The sequence below is a fragment of the Lynx rufus genome, unplaced genomic scaffold (genome assembly GCF_022079265.1).
Source record: "Lynx rufus isolate CCGP_SWC_20201006 ecotype Redwood Valley unplaced genomic scaffold, mLynRuf1.p SCAF_4, whole genome shotgun sequence".
In the NCBI taxonomy this organism is placed as follows: domain Eukaryota; kingdom Metazoa; phylum Chordata; class Mammalia; order Carnivora; family Felidae; genus Lynx; species Lynx rufus.
In genome coordinates this window covers 140,167,182-140,189,651 of record NW_025814856.1, presented here as the reverse complement: position 1 = coordinate 140,189,651, position 22,470 = coordinate 140,167,182, and the positions used below count along the sequence as shown (strand labels likewise).

At 37.7% G+C, this 22,470-nt stretch overlaps 1 protein-coding gene across 1 annotated transcript in view; it reads right to left on the bottom strand.

The window, feature by feature from the left end:
- Positions 1 to 22,470, bottom strand: part of PTPRZ1 (protein tyrosine phosphatase receptor type Z1) — a 165,730-nt gene that overhangs the window by 60,109 nt on the left and 83,151 nt on the right. Inside the window, exons 8-10 of the mRNA XM_047095241.1 lie at positions 10,023 to 10,180; positions 9,720 to 9,870; positions 45 to 229 (exon numbers count right to left, since the gene is read on the bottom strand). Of these exons, the coding sequence (XP_046951197.1) occupies positions 45 to 229; positions 9,720 to 9,870; positions 10,023 to 10,180 (494 nt within the window). The remainder of the gene's footprint in view (positions 1 to 44; positions 230 to 9,719; positions 9,871 to 10,022; positions 10,181 to 22,470) is intronic.

Here is a 22,470-nt window from a genome sequence, read left to right as displayed (position 1 = left end):
GCTATGGTGTTATCAACACATGAAACAATTGATCTTATAATTACCAAGTCCTGATAGCCATCTGTCAAAAATTCATGCTTGGTCTGGTCTTCTCCTTCTAACTGCTGGTACAGAACTGCGAACTTCTCAATCATGGTATCATAAACCACTCGAGGTCTCTCCCACGTAACAAGAAGGCTGGTATAATTCTCTGGGTCAGCCTGAACATTTTCTGGTTCTGAACTACAAACTTCAGAGAAAAAAAAAGTTATTGAAACAACTGTCAGCCTCGAGGATTTTAACAAACGAGACATACTCTATGAAAATTTCTGTTTTATTTCAACAGAAGGTAAAAAGTTACACTTCTCCACTGTGAAGTTTTTGTTTCTGCCATTTTGGGTATCTAAAATACTTCTTTCCCTACCTGTCTACCTTCCCATTCAGAAAAGGTCTAGGTCAAATGTTCCCTCTTGTTATGCACCCTCTGATCTCTGCGGAAGTGATCTGTGTCATTTTGAATTGTCTGTTTTGTTTTAACACTACTATTGCTTTAACTGCATGTTCTCTTATATTATTCCCCCCCACCCTGCCTCCTCCCTGAACAGGTCTTAACTCCTGTAGTACATAATAAACACAAGAACTACAGCTTTTATTTCCATATTGCTTAGAACCCTATCTGGAATATATTTGGCATACAAATTCAACTTGAGAAATAAACAAATGATAACTTCAAGTTCATGATGTTTTTATCTCTCTTGTTTGGTACCTGACAGATATGTTTATCTCAGAAGGAGGAGAATTTAAATTATAAAAGATGGTCTATTATCAGATATTTTGTTGTTTCAAAATCTTTGAAATAATTTAAAGTTCCCTATCGAGAAAAGCATAGGAGAACAACTAAAACTATCATTTCTGAATTTTGGGGACCTGCTGACAAAAATACCACTTTGGCATTTTAAATAGATTAAGCAACTGATTTTAGGAAAATTTGTTCTGTCTGATCTGAAAAAAGTATTTTGAAAATTGTTCAGGGACTTCTTAAAATTAATTCAAGTCTATGTTGAGAATCATGCCAAAAATTTAGTCCCATCAAAAAGAGTATTTTGATATTTTCTGAAATGCACTCATAATGTGAATTTGGAATAATTACAAAGATAAAAATTATACAATTTTGTGATATTGTGATAATGGAGCAAAGCAATAAATATAATCTCTTCATGGGTTAAATAAATTTGTAAAAGAGAGAGAAAGGTCAAGCTAAAGATTGATGTGCTCACAGAATCCAAGCTTTGCTTTTGGGAAATACCTGATGTTACAAAGCCACTAAATGAGACCATGCGGTTGACTTAAGTCACTGCCACAAAAACTCAATGAAAACATCCCAACAAGAGCATCAGAATGTGATCAAAAAAAACTTTGGTCTCTATTAGTTTGTAGTTTTGCTTGTGAACACAGGAGGGCACCCAAAACTAACAACTGACCTTGTAAATTGAAACTTCACTTTTATATACAGTATTTATAATCGGAGTTTTAGCCTATGAATGCTATGCTAGCAATGGTATGTAAATGATCCAGAAAAATATAAATATATATACTTTAAATAATGCATGTATAACTTTTATGACTTGGGAGACAAGATTATTCACTGTAAAAACTGTAATATTATTTTTTGTCTATTAAGGATTTAGGATGGGGTGTTCCTTTGGGAATAAAAGAACAATTCTTCAAAGCCACAAATTTACGAAAAAGTATGAATTCAGAATAAGAAAATGTATTCTAATTTAATTCTACACTACACCCTCAGTGTCCTATCTAGTGACACTTCCGTACTGGCCACCAGATGGCATAAGACCATCGAATCATCTCAAAAGTGAGCTACTCACATAAACTATATCACTGAGGAAAAGGATTGCCTCAGTCTTGCTTCTAATGAGCCCAAGTTCATTTTCAGAAGGTTGAAAGTGATTCTTGACAGTATAATCTGTATATTTTGTCCTACAAAAATCAATCCCACTTTTTAGAGAGTAGGAATGATTTAAAGTGAACTATTCTCTTCCTACAAAATGAAATTACCTTAAAACGCATTACAGTTTCATGCATAGACACAAAGCAAAAATCTCTTGAGAAAATATAAATTATTAGCTGCAAAATACCCAAAGGACTGCTGCCTAATTAGCGCGAAATTACTTTGGTTGAATGTCTGTGTTTATTTCGCCTTAATTGTAGAAATCAGCAGATGTTTCAAATTTTAAGAATCAGCATTAATATGAAGTAGGACTTCAAAAAGAAACTTGTATTTCCTTGTCCTTAAGTTTTTCTCTCTTTGCTTTCTTCTTTATAAATCTGTAAGAGCTTATAGATAATTCGCTTAATAGTTTAAACTTACATTTTAATTAGAAATTTATTTTTTTAATGTTCCTTTTGTTTATTGATAATCACAGTAGCTTAGTAATATATCATAAAGCTGCAACTAAATTTTACCTTTTAGATGCTGAAATACAGGATTTTATGGGGTAAAGATGATATACTTTAAAATTTATTCAAGTGGCACCTGGGTGGCTCAGTCAGTTGCACATCTGACTCTTGGTTTCAGCTCAGGTCATAATCCCAGGGCTGTGTGACACAGCCCTACATCGGGCTCTGCGATAACAGCAAGGATTCTCTATCCTCTCTCTGCCTCTCTCCTGCTTTCTCTCTCTCTCTCTCTCTCTCTCTCAAGATAAATACATTTAAAAATAATAAAATAAAATGTTTTCAAGAGGAAAAACCTGTACTTCTGTATATTGTTTATTATCTTGCCAAAGGGCTGACCTTCTATAAGGTAGGAATGGATTTTTAAAATAACAATGTAGTTCATTCCATATACACTACTTGGTGTTCTAAAAAAAAAAAAAAAAGCAGGGTATGACCATGGGGTATGTTATTAATTTTCACTAAATTTTCCAGGTTTTCTTATACTTCTTATTGAAATGGACTTATCTTATTAGAAGGGCATATACTGCATAAAGCACATTATCTGGATTGAAAATCAAGAATGGTTCTCCAGATCAACATATACTCAGACATCAGATATAAGCTACCAATTGATAAAATCATGACAATAAATAATTTCCTTGTTTATGGGGAGTTCAGAACTAGACTGATGTCTCATTTTCTTCTTTAGGACTGAATCGTCTGTCTAGATTCCTTTCCAGAAGCTAAATGTGATGTGGGTCACAGTTACTGATTCTCTCAGGAATGCTGGCCAAGAAGGAGAAACTGGTTCCTGCAAACCCTTGGCCATGAGCCAAATCATGTGACAAATCTGGGGTCCATGTCAAGTCACACAGAATACAAGTAAGTGCTTCAGTACAAATGCAAGGTTGCTCACACATAAAGAATGAGGATGTAGTTTCCTTCATAAAGAAGCTGTAAGTGTTCTTCCTTCAAAACTTAAAAAAAAATTTTTTTTAATGTTTACTTATTTTTGAGACAGAGAGAGACAGGGCGTGAGCAGGAGAGGAGCAGAGAGAGGGAGACACAGAATCGGAAGCAGGCTCCAGGCTCTGAGCCATCAGCCCAGGGCCCGACGCGGGGCTCGAACTCATGAACTGCGAGATCATGACCTGAGCCGAAGTCGGACACTCACCAGACTGAGCCACCCAGGCGCCCCCAAAACTTATTTTTAACATTCAGTTCTCATCTACTTGGTTCCAGGCACTCTGGACATACAACTACAGACAGTGCTGTTCCTGCCTTTAGGAAGCTCGTTCCTGTGCTAACTTCTAACCTTTAATTTCAGTAAGCTATTAAACATAATGGGTGCTTTGAGTTCCTACGTCCTAGACCCCATTGACAGAAGAATGCAAAATAAACTTGTAAAAAATATGCCATGTAGACCAAGTTAGCTTGTATTTTTCAAAATTACACGTTCTTCCCACTCAGAGTTGTAAAAGTTTCACAAAATTTTGGCTGATACAAAGTCATGTATTTTCTCATCACTTACATAAACTTATATGAAGAGTAAATACCTCATACAGAGGAATGCACATTACTTGCAGAGTGAGTACCAAAGAGTGAAGCAATGAGTGTTAGAAGGAAAAAAAAAAGTGGAAAAAGAAAAGGGAAATAAACAAAGAAGGAGAAGTATAAATGACAACTCTGGCTGTGACCAGTCTCTCAGCTAAACACAAAAGCTGATGCGGATGGCTAAGGGAGACCGGACTCTTTGCCGTTCTGTGCTTAGCTTGGAAGAAGGGCAGGTGCCCTGAGGGAGACCAGCCTTAGCTCCATGGATTACGAGTACAACCACGGATGCAGGTAAAAAGACAGAGTGGTGATTCTTGGGGAGTGGCAGAGAAAATGTCGCAATTGCCTAAGATGTCACTAGACTTTACTGTTATTTCCCACTGAGTTGAAGTTTGGTGCAGTTTAACATGGCCCATGACAGAAATACTTTGTGATCCACACTGATGAATCTACCACATTCTTGTCTGAAGTTAATGAGCCTCACTTCAAAAAATATTGAGACAGGTATTTTGATGACTTTGTTGTGAGGAGCTCGAAGATTTACAGACTTAGAAGACAACCAGTATTAAGGTCATCATTTCCCCTCAGAGGGCAGCAGATCTTAATAAAACAAATGTAAACATGCCCACAAATGTTAAAAATAGTAATTAGAAATTATCCCCCACTGATTTGTACTTCTCAATGATTGCATCGCTTACTTTAGATAAGTGGCCAAAAGGAATCTTTCAGATTCTGCTTAATTCAGTCAGTCTTTTACAGGGACACACTGTAACTCCATCAACCGTTCAATTTGTAATATATAACCTTCTAAGAAGTAAATAATCTTCAGGTCACGTTTCTGCATACAGTTGGAGTGCAGTGTTAACGTACACATGCCCTTAATGAATGCTATTTAAAACTACTGACCTTCAAGAAGATGAGTCTAGTGATGTTTAATTCATCACATTTTCCAGGAAATTACAGAAAATTTCTCATAGCTCAAATGCAATATTAAGCTATAAGGACACTCCTTTCATGCAAACCTACCTTGAAAAGCATTTTATACTGTATTATTAAAGAAACTTTGCATTGAATATATTGCAAGGCTAGCAAATGAGATCTGAAGTGTATTTATGATTTTATTCAACAAAAGTCTTAAACATGGGAAACTTGAATAGCACCCCATACTTGTGATAGTTTGTCCTCATATGTGCACACACACACAAGTGTGCATACACACACATTACAATAGTAGTAGCTTTCAGTCTGGGACACATTATGTTCAAGAGACTGTATTTCTTTGCAAACATTAGCCCATTTAAACCTCACAACAAGGTGGCCCTTCTAACTCATGTTATAGGTGAAGTAACTTGACCATTTTCATATAACTAATAAGTACTGGCACTGAGGTTTAATACCAAAAGTCTATGGACTTTAAAGCCCAAGATTTTCCCCACTGTACTCCAGAACGCCCCTGCTTCTTAGTGGGAGAGTCCTGCTAGTGGGATAAGAAGGCAGCGAGAAAGCATCTGGTGTCTGGAAAGCATGGGATAAAGTTGAACTTCACCTACATTATACTTTTGCTGGGTTCATACAGTTATTCACACATATTCCTCCTTATCTAAAAGACAGTTTTTACTAACTCCTTCAAGGTTCTATTAAATTCTGTGATTCTCAGAAGAGTCAGTGTCCATTCCATGATGCCAAAAAGAAACGCCTCTAATAAATGGCAACTCTACATAAAAATGCAAAACTAAAGGACTGAAGTTCTGGTAAACTATGCATTCATTCACAAACATTTATTGAGTTCCTGCTATGAATGCAAAAATGAATAACGCTTGATCTCTACCCTCAAGGAGTTTACATAGATATACAGATCTTATGTGATTTTTGCAATTGTTTGCAATGTTTTGTGCAAAATATATTTTTCTACAACGTGTTTACTGAAAACTGACAACTTCATGCCACCCTTTACTTCTGTCTTGGTCAAAAGGATGATGCTAGATATTTATAGCACCAAAATATATAAATATAACCTGAGTGTCCGAAATTGAGGAACAGGTTTAGTAAGTTGTTATAAGTATACAGTGGAATACTACACAAAATTAAGAATGGTGCATTAATGATATATTTGTACCACTGAGTAAAATCAAATCAACAAACATATATGTAGTATAGTCTCCCTTTTGTGAGATATAATAATATATATTTAATTTAAGCCAAAAGCCTGGAGAGATACTCACCAAAGCCCTTATAGTGGTTATCCCTGGACTGTGACATTATATGGAAATTTATTTTTTTCCTGTGTGCTTATCTGTGTTTTCTGCCTTTTTAATAATGTTCATGTAATATCGAACTTTTATTAAAAAATAAAAAATCTTCAGATTAAATTTAATAAAGATTAAATCCTGGATATAAATGTAATCCTCAATTTTTATTTTCAAATTCAGAAAGTTGAAGGGGGATAGTGTGTGTACTAAGAAGAAAACTAGGGCACCTGGGTGGCTCAGTCCATCAAGAATCTGACTCTTGATATCAGCCTAGGTCGTGATCTTGTAGTCATGAGATCAAGCTAAGTGGACCCTACTTGGGATTCTCTCTCTCTCTCTCTCTCTCTCTGCTCGCCCCCCCCCCCTTAAATACATAAATAAACTTAAAAAAAGAAGAAAACCATCACAGGAATATGCACATGGCAAATGATAGTGTTTACTGAATGCAAAACATTCATGATGGAAAAATTAAGAATTTGATCACTCCAGTTTTTGAAAAAAGCCAACGCTATTTTTTTAACATTTTAATTTTTTTAATTTTTATTAATTTTTAATTTTTAATTTGAGAGAGAGAGAGAGAGGCAGAGAGACAAAGGGAGAGAGAGAATCTTAAGCAGGCTCCACACCCAGCTTGAGCCTGATGTGGGGCTTGATTCCATGACACTGGGATCATGACCTGAGCCAAAATCAACAGTCAGGTGCTCGACCACTTGAGCTACCCTGACGCCCCAACCCAATGCTATTTTTAAAAAAGTTTCATGTCATTAAGAATCAGTTTTTATTATAAAATTTCATCATAAATTATGTATGCAGAAATTATGTTCCCTTATAAAGCACAGCAGAACAAACTGGAAGGCTTTAGAATGAGATGTGTTCAAATACTGACTCCAGCCCTTTATGGTCCTGTGAACTTGGGCAAGCCACTTAACATCAGCTTCCCAAACTGTAAAATGAGAAAAAAAAAAAGCCAACTTCATGATGGTGTTGGGAGGCTGAAATCAAATCCATATGGTTCAATGCCTGGTTGAACACACTGGTCCACACAGTACATGGAAGTTATTACTGTTTTTGTTATTCAAAACAAATAGCCTTTGTTTTAGCCTTCATCACTTAACTGTGAAATGAACAATATCTGACACTGAATTGGAACTACATTTGGTTTATACTTAAACAGGGCAAAAGGCACCCATCAAGCACAACCACTCAGTTTTATTGTATGAAAATGGATTCTTTCCATCATTCGGTATTTGGTGAATGAGAACTTTACTTTAGCCCAGCAATGGAGGTAAAGACTAGTTACTTCTTTCATGGGCTCAGAGTCCAATGGGGGAGATGAATAAGTAAACAGACAATGGTCATATTGTGGCAACTACTGTGTACTTTGGATGCGCAGAACACAGGAGCACTTGGGCATATGACACACCTCCAGATGAGCGTCGTTCATTTTGTACTTTATGACTATGGCACCTTCACAAGTGCACAGTCCTATGCCAGGGCCACAGGCAGACTTGATGAGGATGGAGATAGAGGCAGGGATGGTTCCCCCGTGGATGCAAAGTCTGCTTGAGTTTTGAAGAATGAGGAGGAGAGAAACAAGTGAAACAGCAGGGAGGAACATGCCACGGCAAGGAAACAGCATGTAAAATGTAACCTCAGAGAACGTGGCCTTCCTTTCTTCAGGGGATGTAGCCTAGGAGAACGTGGTCTTGCTTCTTCAGGGGATGTAACCTCGGAGAATGTGGCCTTCCTTTCTTCAGGGGATATAACCTTGGAGAACGTAGCCTTCCTTCTTCAGGGGGAGAACATGGCCTTCCTTTCTTCAGGGGATGTAACCTCAGAGAATGTGGTCTTGCTTCTTCAGGGGATGTAACCTCGGAGAATGTGGCCTTCCTTTCTTCAGGGGATGTAACCTTGGAGAACATGGCCTTCTTTTCTTCAGGGGATGTAAACTTGGAGAACGTAGCCTTCCTTCTTCAGGGGATGTAACCTAGGAGAATGTGGTCTTGCTTCTTCAGGGGATGTAACCTAGGAGAACGTGGCCTTCCTTCTTCAGGGGATGTCCAAGAGTTCAGTATGAGAGAAGGAAGCTAGTGGTGGGGAGTAAACGCTAAGACTCGTAAGTGCTAAACGGGACCTACCATGTAATGATGAATGGTTTCGATTTTATTCTAAAAGCAATGGAGAGCGACTGAAGAGTTTTAATAAAATACAACTGACAAAAGTACATAACAAAAAAAATCATATTTATTTAATTTGTTATGTGGTACATTATATTTTCTAAAAGGAGATGGTTAAATCTAGTTTTTTTTTTTTTCCTAATCAATTGTCTATTATTTACCAGACAGAATGTTATAGTATTTAGTATTGCTGGTAGAAATGTAATGAGATTTCTTCCTTTGGGGGCAATTTAACTAGAAACTCATTGTCACGTTAAAAGTAGCTATTCATCACTGTTGTCTTGGGCTCTATTTTGTTGTTGTTAAAGGATAAGTAATTCTCACAAACGGTACATTAAAACATGTAATGTTTTTAAAAAAACATGCTTTTTTAATACTAATCTTCAAAAGAAGATGATTATTAGATTAATACTTTAGATGGCCAAAAATTCATTGTACAGCTGAAATCAAAGATGGCCATGTACTTGGAAATGTTTGAAGTCCCCAAAGCAAAGGCCACGTCACCTATTTCTTTCATTAACCAGTACACTATCAGTATAAACTGAAAAGGAAAAGTCAGTACATGCATCTGATTATGTCCTCTGGACATTTTCAAAGGCTTCTGCCCTGTTGTGTCAACTTCAAAAGACACAAAGGGCACTCTGGAGACTTTCCCCCTGGAGTCCTCTCCATTGCTTGGGTCGACAAACTTCTTTTCTCCCAAAGAAGGAAACCAGGGGGAAAAACTCCCTTTGTATTCATTAATAATTCAGTGCATTTGCTTTCAATCCCTACTTCATGCTACGCTCTTGCCTTGGAGCTGCCAACACAAACGTGAGCACCTTAAAACCCAAATCACGCACCAAGACTCCACTCAAATGTCATTCCCTCGCAGAGGCTCTTGACTACCCCAACTAGAAGTGATCTCCTCAAGCTCTGCACACCACGGCTTCTTAATCATTCATTTCCTAGAGCTCTTAGCACAGGCAAACACCATGAAGTGATTTTGGAAGTGTGTATGTGGCTTTGCTATCTATTACTATTACTATCTATTACTTTTAACAAAATCACTTTCGTTATTGAATCTCAGTATTTCTCATCTGCAAAATGGGGTTATTCATGTGGGGAGGAACAGCTATTTTTAAATGCTATTGTATAAATGTGGTAATTGAGATTCAGAGAAGTTAAACAGCTTATCTAAAGTGACAAAGCTAATAATCAAATATTTCTAAATATCTAAGTCTTGTATATTTTCCATTATTCCACAATTACTGCCTACAACATAAAATCTGTAAAAGTAGTAGAAAAATTATATTTCAATACATACCTGTTTCATGAATCTCTTCCTTTCCAGTGTATGAGGAAAACACCTGCCTAGAGAATTTGTATTGTTGTTCTCGAAAATTATTTTGTAAGTAGTCCATCAGCATGACATAGCCAGACTGTTGCATTGTAAGAACTTCACAAAAAACAGCCAACTGGGGAAAAGATCATTTAACATATAATGTAACATATCTGATTCAAAGGCATCTGTAAATGCTTTAAAATAGATATTCAGTAGTAAAGCTTAGAAACTAATTATTTTTAAATTGCTTTAAATGATTGCATTTGTTTGAATTTCCAAGATTACCTGGCTTTCAGAGATGCTAACTGTATCTTTAAAAATAATCCAGTCAACAGTGTCTGTGCAGGGAGGAGATGTCAATGAGCCATTGTAAGTGTAATATTTGTCAGTTGAGTTTGGCAGAAGGTTCAGCAATATGAAGGGATCTAATGCAGACTGTTTCCCTACAAAGTAACAACATATATCTCAGTTGGGATCTCAACACTGGAACTCAGCGGTTCAAAGCTTCTATGAAACAGAGACATATGGTTTGTTACAAATTTAATCAGAAATGAAATTTTAAGAATATTTTAGGTATATTTCAAAAATGGTGATAAAACCAACATATTCTGAATTTCCTTACATACACAACTACATAGGTTATACTAATAAGATCCTGGAGAGATTATTTTACATATAAAAGATATTCAGAAATCATATAACCATCTTAACAGATACAGTAAAATCACTTGAGAAGACTTAATACCAGTTTGCAAAAAACAACAAAACCTTATTCTGGCGAAGATTATCTTCCAAAGCCTATAACAAACATTGTATTTAAGGATGACCGATTGGGAAAGCTTTCCCCTAGAGATAAAGAATGAGACAAAAACATCCTGCTATCACCATTTCTGATTAACATTGAATTGGAGGACTGGGCCAGTGCAATAAAGAAAAAAGTCATAAAGATTGGATATGAAGAAATGATACCGTCATATTTTGCAAATGCATGATTGTACATGTATGATATTGAATTTACAAACTATCAGAATTAGTAAATGCATTTAGTAAAGTCACTGCACATAAGACCCATATACAAAAATTAATTATATTGCTATGTACCAGTACGAAACAATAGAAAATGCAATTTAAAACAATATAACTCATAATAACAACACAGTATCAAATACAGATAAATCTAACAAATGATGTGAACAATCTATATTAAAAATTATAAAACTTTCTTGAGAGAATTAGATAAAAATTAAAATTATGGGAAATTAAAATTATGGGAAATACCAAGTTCATGGGTTGGAAGAGTTAGTATTGTGCAGGTGTTGACTGCCCCCAAATTGATTTACGGAGTCAAAAAATCTTATCAAAATCCCAGAGGCTTTTATACACATGTGTTTTATACAGCATGTGTTTACTGACATGCTGATTTAAAAATTTAAATGGAGGGGCGCCTGGGTGGCGCAGTCGGTTAAGCGTCCGACTTCAGCCAGGTCACGATCTCGCAGTCCGTGAGTTCGAGCCCCGCGTCAGGCTCTGGGCTGATGGCTCAGAGCCTGGAGCCTGTTTCTGATTCTGTGTCTCCCTCTCTCTCTGCCCCTCCCCCGTTCATGCTCTGTCTCTCTCTGTCCCAAAAATAAATAAACGTTGAAAAAAAAAATTTAAAAATTTAAATGGAAATGAAAATTTAAAAGAATCTTGAACAATAACAGCTACTGTACGACTTTCATTACCAGGTAGGAAAACCGATTATATAAAACTATAGAAGTCATGATAGTGAAATATGCATGCAAAGACAGACAAAGGGAACAGTGAAAGAGAAAAGAGAACTCAGATCCATACATATATAGTCACTTTATGTATGCCACTTTTTTTCTTTAGGACAGGAAAAATTACTATGTAGTTAGAATGGACTGCCTTTGCAGTAAAGAGTGCTGTATCACTTGGATATCCTTACGGAAAAAAGTGAATCATGATTCCCTACTTCACATCTTAAGCACATGAGTTCTAAATACATCTAGCAGATCTAGATTTAGTGGATCTAAATGTGAACAGGAGAGTAAAACTTTTAGAGGAAAACAGAATATTCACTTTATAACCTTAAGGTAGGCTGAGATTCCTGAAAGGGTACACAAAAATTGTTAATTATAAAGGGAAAAAAGATAAATTTTAGTACATGATAATTAAGATCTATTTATCAATATTTACCTATTTATCAATAGTCACTATTAAGGGAATAAATGGTAAGAACAAAGGGTGGAAAGTATATTTTACATATATGGTGTGTGTGTGTGTGTGTGTGTGTGTATTATACCTTTTATTCAGAATAGAGAATTCCTTTAAAAATTTAGTAGAGCTTTCCTAAGTGGCATATCTGGCCTTGCAACTCTCAAACAATCCAATTATATCTGTCTCCATGAATGATCCCATTTTTGCTTTTGGACCTTTCCAACAGCACTTATCAACAGCCATTTAGCCTTTAGTGTACCTGCCCTCACTCATATCGGCAGCAATCTGCTTATCAGCAAGATCTGTGTCGAACTCATTTACCCATCCTAACTATCTAGCTCAATGCATGCATGTCCTCTGTTCTTTGTAGTAGACTTATGTCATTAAGAAGTAGCCCCCGAGACCTATTTAATCCATTCTTAGTGAGATAGCACAGTGTAGAGTGGTAGTTTTGTCAGACGAGGTAGTTAGACAGACATGACAGGAAGGGGAAGTAGGAGGATGACGATGGGAAATTGCCAGAAATCACGTGTCTCCACCCAGAGTCCACCCCATCTCCCTCAGACCAAGCCCTTGTGTGGTACACCACAGACCCATAAGCAGGAGACATGGGCTACAGGGACTGCCTTAACTTTGGAACATGTGCACTTAAGAAAGACTGTGGCACGACAAGCCTGAGAAACCAAGATGGCAGAACAGCATGGAAGTTTTTTGTGTGTCTCACGCCCATGAAATACAGCCAGACCAACACTAAACCATCCTGCACACTTAGAAAACTGATCTGAGGATTAACACAACAATCTGCACAACCTGAACCACAGAACTCAACAGGTATGTGGCACGGAGAGGTGAACTTGGGGAGAGAGAAGCTGCAGCGGGCAGGGAGCTGCTTTTGCAGGCGGAGAGAGGATGCAGATGAGGGTAGAATACTGGAAAAGCACCTCTCCCCAAAGGCAGTTGGAGAGAAAGTGGAAAAGTGGAAATAGCTACAGGGACTAAACTAAAAAGGGAGAAAGGAGAAAGGAGAGGGTTTAAATTCCCTTAAGACTGTAAACAAGGGGAGCACAGAGTCAGCAGCTCTGCAGCTTGATACCTGGAGATGCTCTGCTGGGAAGGGAAAATCCCCAGGAGCGGAGTGGGGTCCGGGAGGTTCTTGGGCCACACAGGGAAAAGCAATTCCACTGCTGGAAGAACATTTGGTAGAGACTGTTGAGGCCACCTGGTCCCAGCAGACCCCAGAGAACGGTCACATTCGCTGGTGCTGGAACAAGGTCCTTAAGGGTGAAGCCTGGTGTCAGATGTGTGTTGTGATTTTCCATAATTCCTGAAATGCTGCTGCTACACTATCTCTCAAACTTTTTCTGGGGCGGGCTGGCACCTGGCTGCCGTCTCTGGGTTTCGGCAGCAGCACAGTAATGCGAACTTTCCTGGGTGTGGCTGGCATTCGGCCATTGCTCAGTGAGACCCACCTCCCCCTCCCCCCCCCCCCCGCTGCAGAAGGGCAGAAAGGGTCAAAGCCACAGTCCTTCAGAAGTAAGGGGCCGTGGAAAACAGCCGCATCTGAGACAAAACTCAGGAGAGAGGTACTTCCTGGTGCTTGGCCACAGACAATGAAAAAGCGGGGAGTGGACAAAAGCTGAAGACAGAGGACGGGTGAGCAATTGATGATCCAGGAGAACAGAGTTCCAAAACTAGAGACTGGGTAGCTGGGTGACGCCATTTTCACCGCTCCCGCGCATGCACATATGCACCTATGAGCACCACAACACAACACCCCCGTAGGCTAGCAGCACCATCTAGTGGAGAATGGAGCCGTTACACAAAGCCCCGCCCAACTGGGCCAACCTCGCTCTTCAAGAACACAAGTCTCACCCCCTGCTTAGTTTATAGACTAGAAAGCACTTCATAGTCTGATTTCTAGGGGAAAACAAAGTAATTTCAGTCCTATTTCAATCTGTTAGCAGGTCCATCTATTCAATTTTCTTTCTTTTTTTTTTCTCTTTTTCACTTCTTTTCTTTTTCTTGAATACAGAAAGAAAAAATTCATTTTTATTTTTAATTTTTATTAAAAATATTTTTAATTTTTATTTCTATATTTTTTACTTTTGTGTAACTTTTCAAATTCAATTTTACTTGCATCATTTTATTTTAGTCTACTTCAGTGTGTTAATTTTTTCAAATTTTCAAACGATTTCCTTTTTTTTTCTTTTTTTTTCTCTTTTTAGTTTCTTGTTCTTGAATACAGAGGGAGGAAAACTTCATTTTTCTTTTCAATTTCTATTAAAAATGTTTTTCTTTAATTTTTATTTTTACTATATTTTTTACTTCTATGTAAACTTTTCCAAATTCTATTTTATTCCCATCGTTTTATTTTAGTCTACTACAGTGGATTCACTTTTTCAAATTTTCAAGTGATTTCTTTTTTCTCTTTTTTGTTTTCTTTTCTTCTTCAATACAGAAAGAGAAAAAATTCATTTTTATTTTTAATTTTTATTTAAAGCTTTTTAATTTTTTTCTACTATATTCTTCAGTTTCACGTAAATTTTTTCAAATTCTATTTTACTCCCATCTTTTCATTTTAGTCTACTTCAGTGTATTCAATTTTTCAGATTCTCAAAAGACTTCCTTTCCCCCCCCCCCAACTTTCTTCTCTAATCTATCAAACCACTTTCAACATCCAGACCAAAACACACTCAGGATCTAGCATCATTTATTCATTTTTGTGTGTGTGTGTTTTCAATGTTTAAATTTTAATATTTTTTTTAATTTTAATTCTTTAAATTTTAATTTTTCTACCTCATTAATTCCTTTTCTCCCTTCAAAATGACAAAATGAAGGAATTCACCCCAAAGAAACAGCATGAAGAAACAACAGCCAGGGATTTAACCAACACAGATACAAGCAAGATATATGAACCAGAATTTAGAATCACGATAAAAAGAATACTAGAGGCAGTTGAAAATAGATTAGAATCCCTTTCTGCGGAGATAAAAGAAGTAAAAACTAGTCAGGATGAAAAAAAAAATGCTATCACTGAGCTGCAATCATGGATGGATGCCGTGGCGGCAAGGACGGATGAGGCAGAACAGAGAATCAGTGACATAGAGGACAAACTTATGGAGAATAATGAAGCAGAAAAAGAGGGAGATTAAGGCAAAAGAGCACAGTCTAAGAATTAGAGAAATCAGTGACTCATTAAAAGGAAACAACATCAGAATCATAGGGGTCCCAGAAGAGGAAGGAAGAGAAATGGGGGTAGAAGGGTTATGTGAGCAAATCATAGCGGAAAACTTTCCTAACCTGGGGAAAGACACAGACATCAAAATACAGGAAGCACAGAGGATCCCCATTAGATTCAACAAAAACTGACCATCAACAAGGCATATCATAGTCAAATTCACAAAATACGCAAGCAAGGAGAGAATCATGAAAGCAGCAAGGGAAAAAAGTCGCTAATCTACAAGAGAAGACATATCAGGCTTGCAGCAGACCTATCCACAAAAACTTGCAGGCCAGAAAGGAGTGGCAGGATATATCCAGTGTGCTGAATCAGAAAAATATGCAGCCAAGAATTCTTTATCCAGCAAAGCTGTCTTCAAAATAGAAGGAGAGATAAAAAGTTTCCCAGACAAACAAAAATTAAAGGAGTTTGTGACCACTAAACCAGCCCTGCAAGAAATGTTAAGGGGTACTCTCTGAGGGGAGAAAAGATGAAAAAAAAATAATATGTGTATATATATATATATATATATATATATATATATATATATATATACACCAAAAGCAACAAAAGATTAGAAAGGACCAGAGAACACCACCAGAAACTCCAACTCTACAAGCATCATAATGGCAATAAATTCATATCTTTCAGTACTCACTCTAAACATCAATGGACTCAATGCTCCAATCAAAAGACATAGGGTAACAGAACGGAAAAGAAGACAAGATCCATCTATATGCTGTTTACAAGAGACCCACTTTAGACCTAAAGACACCTTCAGACTGAAAATAAGGGGATGGAGAACCATCTATCATGCTAATAGTCAACAAAAGAAAGTCGGAGTAGCCATACTTATATCAGACAATCTAGACTTTAAAATAAAGACTGTATCAAGAGATGCAGAAAGGCATTATATCATAATCAAGGGGTCTATCCACCAAGAAGACCTAACAATTGCAAACATTTATGTGCCAAATGAGAGAGCACTAAATATATAAAATCAATTACTCACAAACATAAACTCATCAATAGTAATACCATAATAGTAGGAGACTTCAACACCCCACTCACAGCAATGGACAGATCATCTAATCAAAAAACCAACAAGGAAACAATGGCTTTGAATGACACACTGGACCAGATGGACTTGACAGATATATTCAGAACATTTCATCCTAAAGCAGCAGAATATACATTCTTCTCCAGTGCACACGGAACATTCTCCAGAATAGACCACATACTGGGACACAAAAAGATCGAGATCATACCATGCATATTTGCAGACGACAGCACTATAAAACTCAAAATCAACTACAAGAAAAAAATTTGGAAAGGTAACAAATACTTGGAGACCGAAGAACATCTCTAAAGAATGAATGGGCTAACAAAAAAGTTAAAGAGGAAATTAAAAAGTATATGGAAGTCAATGAAAATGATAACACCACAGCCAAAAACCTCTGGGATGCAGCAAAGGCAGTCATAAGAGGAAAGTATATAGCATACAGGCCTTCCTGAAGAAGGAAGAAAGATCTCACATACACAACCTAACCTTCCACCTTAAGAAGCTGTAAAAAGAACAGCAAATAAAACCCCAAACCAGCAGAAGAAAGAAAATAACAAAGATTAGCACAGAAATTAATGCTATGGAAACCAAAAAACAGTAGAACAGATCAATGAAACCGGAAGCTGGTTCTTTGAAATAACTAACAAAATTGATAAACCACTAACCAGTTTGATCAAACAGAAAAAGGAAAGAACCCAAATAAATAAAATCAAGAATGAAATAGGAGAGATCACAACCAACACAGCAGAAATACAAACAATAATAAGAGAATATTATGAGCAATTATATGCCAATAAAATGGGCAATCTGGAAGAAATGGACAAATTCCTAGAAACACATACACTACCAAAACTGAAACAGGAAGAAACAGAAAATTTGAACAGACCCATAACCAGTAAGGAAATCGAATTAGTAATCAAAAATCTCCCAAAAAACAAGAGTCCAGGGACAGATGGCTTTCCAGGGGAATTCTACCAAACATTTAAGGAAGAGTTAGCACCTATTCTCTTGAAATTGTTCCAAAAAATAGAAATGGAAGGAAAACTTCCAAACTCTTTCTATGAAGCCAGCATTACCTTGATTCCAAAACCAGACAGAGATCCTACTAAAAAGGAGAATTATAGACCAAATTCCCTGATGAACATGGACGCAAAAATCCTTAACAAGATATTAGCCAACTGGATCCAACAATACATTAAAAAAAATTATTCACCACTACCAAGTGGGATTTATACCTAGGATGCAGGGCTGGTTCAATATCTGCAAAACAGTTAACATGATTCATCACATCAGTAAAAGAAAGGACAAGAACCATATGATCCTCTCAATAGATGCAGAGAAAGCATTTGACAAAATACAGCATCCTTTCTTGATAAAAACCCTCAAGAAAGTAGGGATAGAAGGAGCATACCTCGAGATCATAAAAGCCATATATGAACGACCCAATGCTAATATCCTCAATGGGGAAAAACTGACAGCTTTCCCCCTAAGGTCAGGAACAAGACAGGGACGTCCACTCTCACCACTATTATTCAACATAGTATTAGAAGTCTTAGCCTCTGCACTCAGACAACACAAAGAAATAAAAGGCATCCAAATCAGCCAGGAGGAGGTCAAATTTTCACTCTTCGCAGATGACATGATACTCTCTATATGGAAAACCCAAAAGATTCCACCAAAAACTGCTATAATTGATTCATGACTTCAGCAAAGTTGCGGGATATAAAATCAACACACAGAAATCGGTTGCATTCCTATACACCAACAATGAAGTGACAGAAAGAGAAATCAAGGAATCGATCCCATTTACAGTTGCACCAAAACCCATAAAATACCCAGGAATAAATCTAACCAAAGAGGTGAAAACTCTATACACTGAAAACTATAGAAAGTTTATGAAAGAAATTGAAGAAGACACAAAAAAATGGAAAAAGATTCCATGCTCCTGGATAGGAAGAACAAATATTGTTAAAATGTCAATACTACCCAAAGCAATCCACATATTCAATGCAATCCCTATCAAAATAACATGAGCATTCTTCACACAGCTAGAACAAATAATCCTAAAATTTGTATGGAACCAGAAAAGACCCCGAATAGCCAAAGCAATCTTGAAAAAGAAAACCAAAGCAGGAGGCATCACAATCCTGGACTTCAAGCTATGCTACAAAGTTGTAATCATCAAGATAGTATGGTACTGGCACAAGAACAGACACTCAGATCAATGGAACAGAAGAGAGAACCCAGAAATGGACCCACAAATGTACGGCCAACTCATCTTTGACAAAGCAGGAAAGAATATCCCATGGAATAAAGACAGTCTCTTCAGCAAGTGGTGCTGGGAAAACTGGACAGCGACATGCAAAAAACTGAACCTGGACCACTTTCTTACACTGTACACAAAAATAAACTCAAAATGGATGAAAGACCTCAATGTAAGACAGGAAGCCATCAAAATCCTCGAGGAGAAAGCAGGCAAAAACCTCTCTGACCTTGGCTGCAGTAACTTCTTACTCAACACATCTCCGGAGGCAAGGGAAACAAAAGCAAAAATGAACTACTGGGACCTCACCAAAATAAAAAGCTTCTGCACAGCGAAGGAAACAATCAGCAAAACTAAAAGGCAACCGACAGATTGGGAGAAGATATGTGCAAATGACATATCAGATAAAGGGTTAGTATCCAAAATCTATAAAGAACTGATCAAACTTAACACCCAAAAAACAAATAATCCAGTGAAGAAATGGGCAAAAGACATGAAGAGACACCTCTCCAAAGAAGACATCCAGATGACCAACTGACACATGAAAGAATGCTCAACATCACTCATCATCAGGGAAATACAAATCAATACCACAATAAGATACCACCTCACACCTGTCAGAATGGCTAACATTAACAACTCAGCAACAACAGATGTTTGCGAGGATGCAGAGAAAGAGGATCTCTTTTGCACTGTTGGTGGCAATGCAAGCTGGTACAGCGACTCTGGAAAACAGTATGGAGGTTCCTCAAAAAACTAAAAATATAACTACTCTATGAACCAGCAATTGCACTACTGGGCATCTTTCCACGGGATACAGGTATGTTGTTTTGAAGAGACACATGCACCCCCCCCCATGTTTATAGCAGCACTATCAACAATAGACAAAGTATGGAAAGAGCCCAGATGTCCATTGATGGATGAATGGAAAAGGAGGTGTGGTATATATATACAATGGAGTATTACTCGGCAATCAAAAAGAACGAAATCTTGGGGCGCCTGGGTGGCGCAGTCGGTTAAGCGTCCGACTTCAGCCAGGTCACGATCTCGCGGTCCGTGAGTTCGAGCCCCGCGTCAGGCTCTGGGCTGATGGCTCGGAGCCTGGAGCCTGTTTCCGATTCTGTGTCTCCCTCTCTCTCTGCCCCTCCCCCGTTCATGCTCTGTCTCTCTCTGTCCCAAAAATAAATAAACGTTGAAAAAAAAAAAAAAAAAAGAACGAAATCTTGCCATTTGCAACTACGTGGATGGAACTGGAGAGTGTTATGCTAAGTGAAATGAGTCAGTCAGAGAAAGACAAAAAATCCTATGACTTCACTCATATGAGGACGTTAAGAGACAAAACAGATGAACATAAGGGAAGGAAAACAAAAATAATATAAAAACAGGGAGGGGGACAAAATATAAGAGACTCATAAATATGGAGAACAAACTGAGGGATATGGGGGTGGTTGTGGGAGGGGGGATGGGCTAAATGGGTAAGGGGCACTAAGGAATCTACTCCTGAAATCATTGTTGCACTCTATGCTAATTTGGATGTAAATTTTCAAAAATAAAAAATTAAATTAAAAAAAACAAAAAGAAAGACTGTGTCACTAGCAACCTCGAGGCTATTATAATATCATAAAAGCCATATATGAACGTAAACGCCATATACGAATTAAAATATCATTAGCATTGCGGTCAGGGCCCGCCCCCCAAGGGGTTGCACTTAGACCCTCCTGGGAAAATGACTAGGACAAACTTGCAGCAAAAGTTGGAGGGGAGGAAACCAAGGCAGTTCCAAGGGTGGAGTGAGAATGACGAGATGGGAGGGAGGGGAACAAATAACTCCTCATAAAGGAACACAATGAGGAACTCGGCGCTTTGCCACCTATCCTTGGGTCAGCCTGCTCCTCTGTCACTGGAGTGTACTATCACTTTTTGCTAAAAGAAAAAAAAAAACCTTTGCAACATTAACTCTCTATCAGGTCTTTCAACTGAATTCTTTGAGAACACAAGAACTGAGGAATTCCATAATCTAGGGCCTGGTAGTAGTTTCACCCCTTATTTGAATAATCTGGGGAGCTTTAAAAAAAATAGCAGTATTGCAGGCCCCACCCTAGCCCACTTGAACTTAAATCTCTAGTAATAGGGCATCTACATTTTCAAGACAGCATCCCCAGGTGATTCAAACATGCAGCCCGCATTGAAAATCCAAAGCAGAGTGAAGTCTTTGCAAGATGTTAGTATTTTGAACCCACTTTCTACATTATAAAATAAAATGACCAACCCAGATTATTTGCATAGTGTATTCTGGCTTTAAACTCTATGAAGACTGGACATATCCAGAAAGCCTCAAAGAAAAAAATTTCTGTTTAAAAATTAAATTATTGAATGTTAATTTTTCTACAATGCAGAAACTTTTGAAGGAAGGAGAGACTCTGGTAATAATTAAAGTTATAGATAACTGCTTCCATTCTGAATTTAAGACTGACTGTTGGAAATGAAAATCTGCTTGACCGAACAGATAGTGTTGTGTATATACAACCTAAATCTAGTTTTAATCTGTTAGAAAATGCAAGTTATGCTTGGTTTAATGTATTAATTAGTAATTTTTTTTTTAAATTTTTTTTTTCAACGTTTATTTTATTTTTGGGACAGAGAGAGACACAGCATGAACGGGGGAGGGGCAGAGAGAGAGGGAGACACAGAATCAGAAACAGGCTCCAGGCTCCGAGCCATCAGCCCAGAGCCTGACGCGGGGCTCGAACTCACGGACCGCGAGATCGTGACCTGGCTGAAGTCGGACGCTTAACCGACTGCGCCACCCAGGCGCCCCATTTAGTAATTTTTAAAAGTATGTCTTCTTCTCTAATATCAAGATGAAATGATTAGAATTTAGACTTGGATTCAAGTTCTCTGATGAGGAAAATCTTTTTATATGTGAGTGTTTCCCATTTTCAGATTTATGCTTTTATTAACTGAAAAATTTTTAAGTCCATAACCTCCTTCTTAATCATCAATGGGCTACAATTGTTTCTTTTTTTCTGCTGAAGACAAAATTTATCTTACAAATGTTCTCTGGAAATGTGGATGTGCAGAATACTAATTAAGTAAGGAGGCAAACACTGACTCACTGCTAAATTAGGTGGGAAATGAAATGACACCAGGAGAGCTACAGGCCAGAAGAGGAAGAAAAGAAGTGAGATCTGAATAGGGAAGGGGAAATAGAGAATTTTCTTGAAATGCTAACTGTTTTGTACCTTATTTTAAAAACATTTAGAGGGGTGCCTGGGTGGCTCAGTTGGTTAAACATCTCACTCTTGGTTTGGGCTGAGGTCATGATCTCACGGTTTGAGGGTTTGAACTCCAAGTTGGGCTCTGTGCTGACAGCACAGAGTCAGCTTGGGACTTTCTCTCTCTCTCTCTCTCTGCCCTTCCCCTGTGCGCTCTCTCTCTCTCTCTCTCTTTCTCAAACTTAAAAAAATAAAAATGTTATTTATATACATGTCCTAAATTTCTGTCTTGGATATCACAGGACTTTTCAACTACAGTAGCACTCTTCTTTCTTTTTTTTCCCTTTTCTTTGTTTAATGTTTATTTTAGAGACAGAGAGAGAGACAGAACATGAATGGGGGAGGGGCAGAGAGAGAGGGAGACACAGAATCTGAAGCAAGCTCCAGGCTCTGAGCTGTCAGCACAGAGCCTGATGTGGGGTTCAAACTCACGAACCGAGAGTTCATGACCCAAGCCAAAGTCAGATGCTCAACCCACTGAGGCATCCAGGCACCCCAGAGCTCTTCAATTAGACAACCATCTTTTGAGAAAATTGGAATAAGGCGATTTTTTGAGTATGTGTCTAGCAAAAGCATTTGCTTCATCTGAATCACCTCATTATTGTTAACACAAGCAAGAATCACACCTGAGACAATGCTGCTGTAGTTGTGATCATTCATTCAGTCATTATTCATTTAGGCACATATCGGTG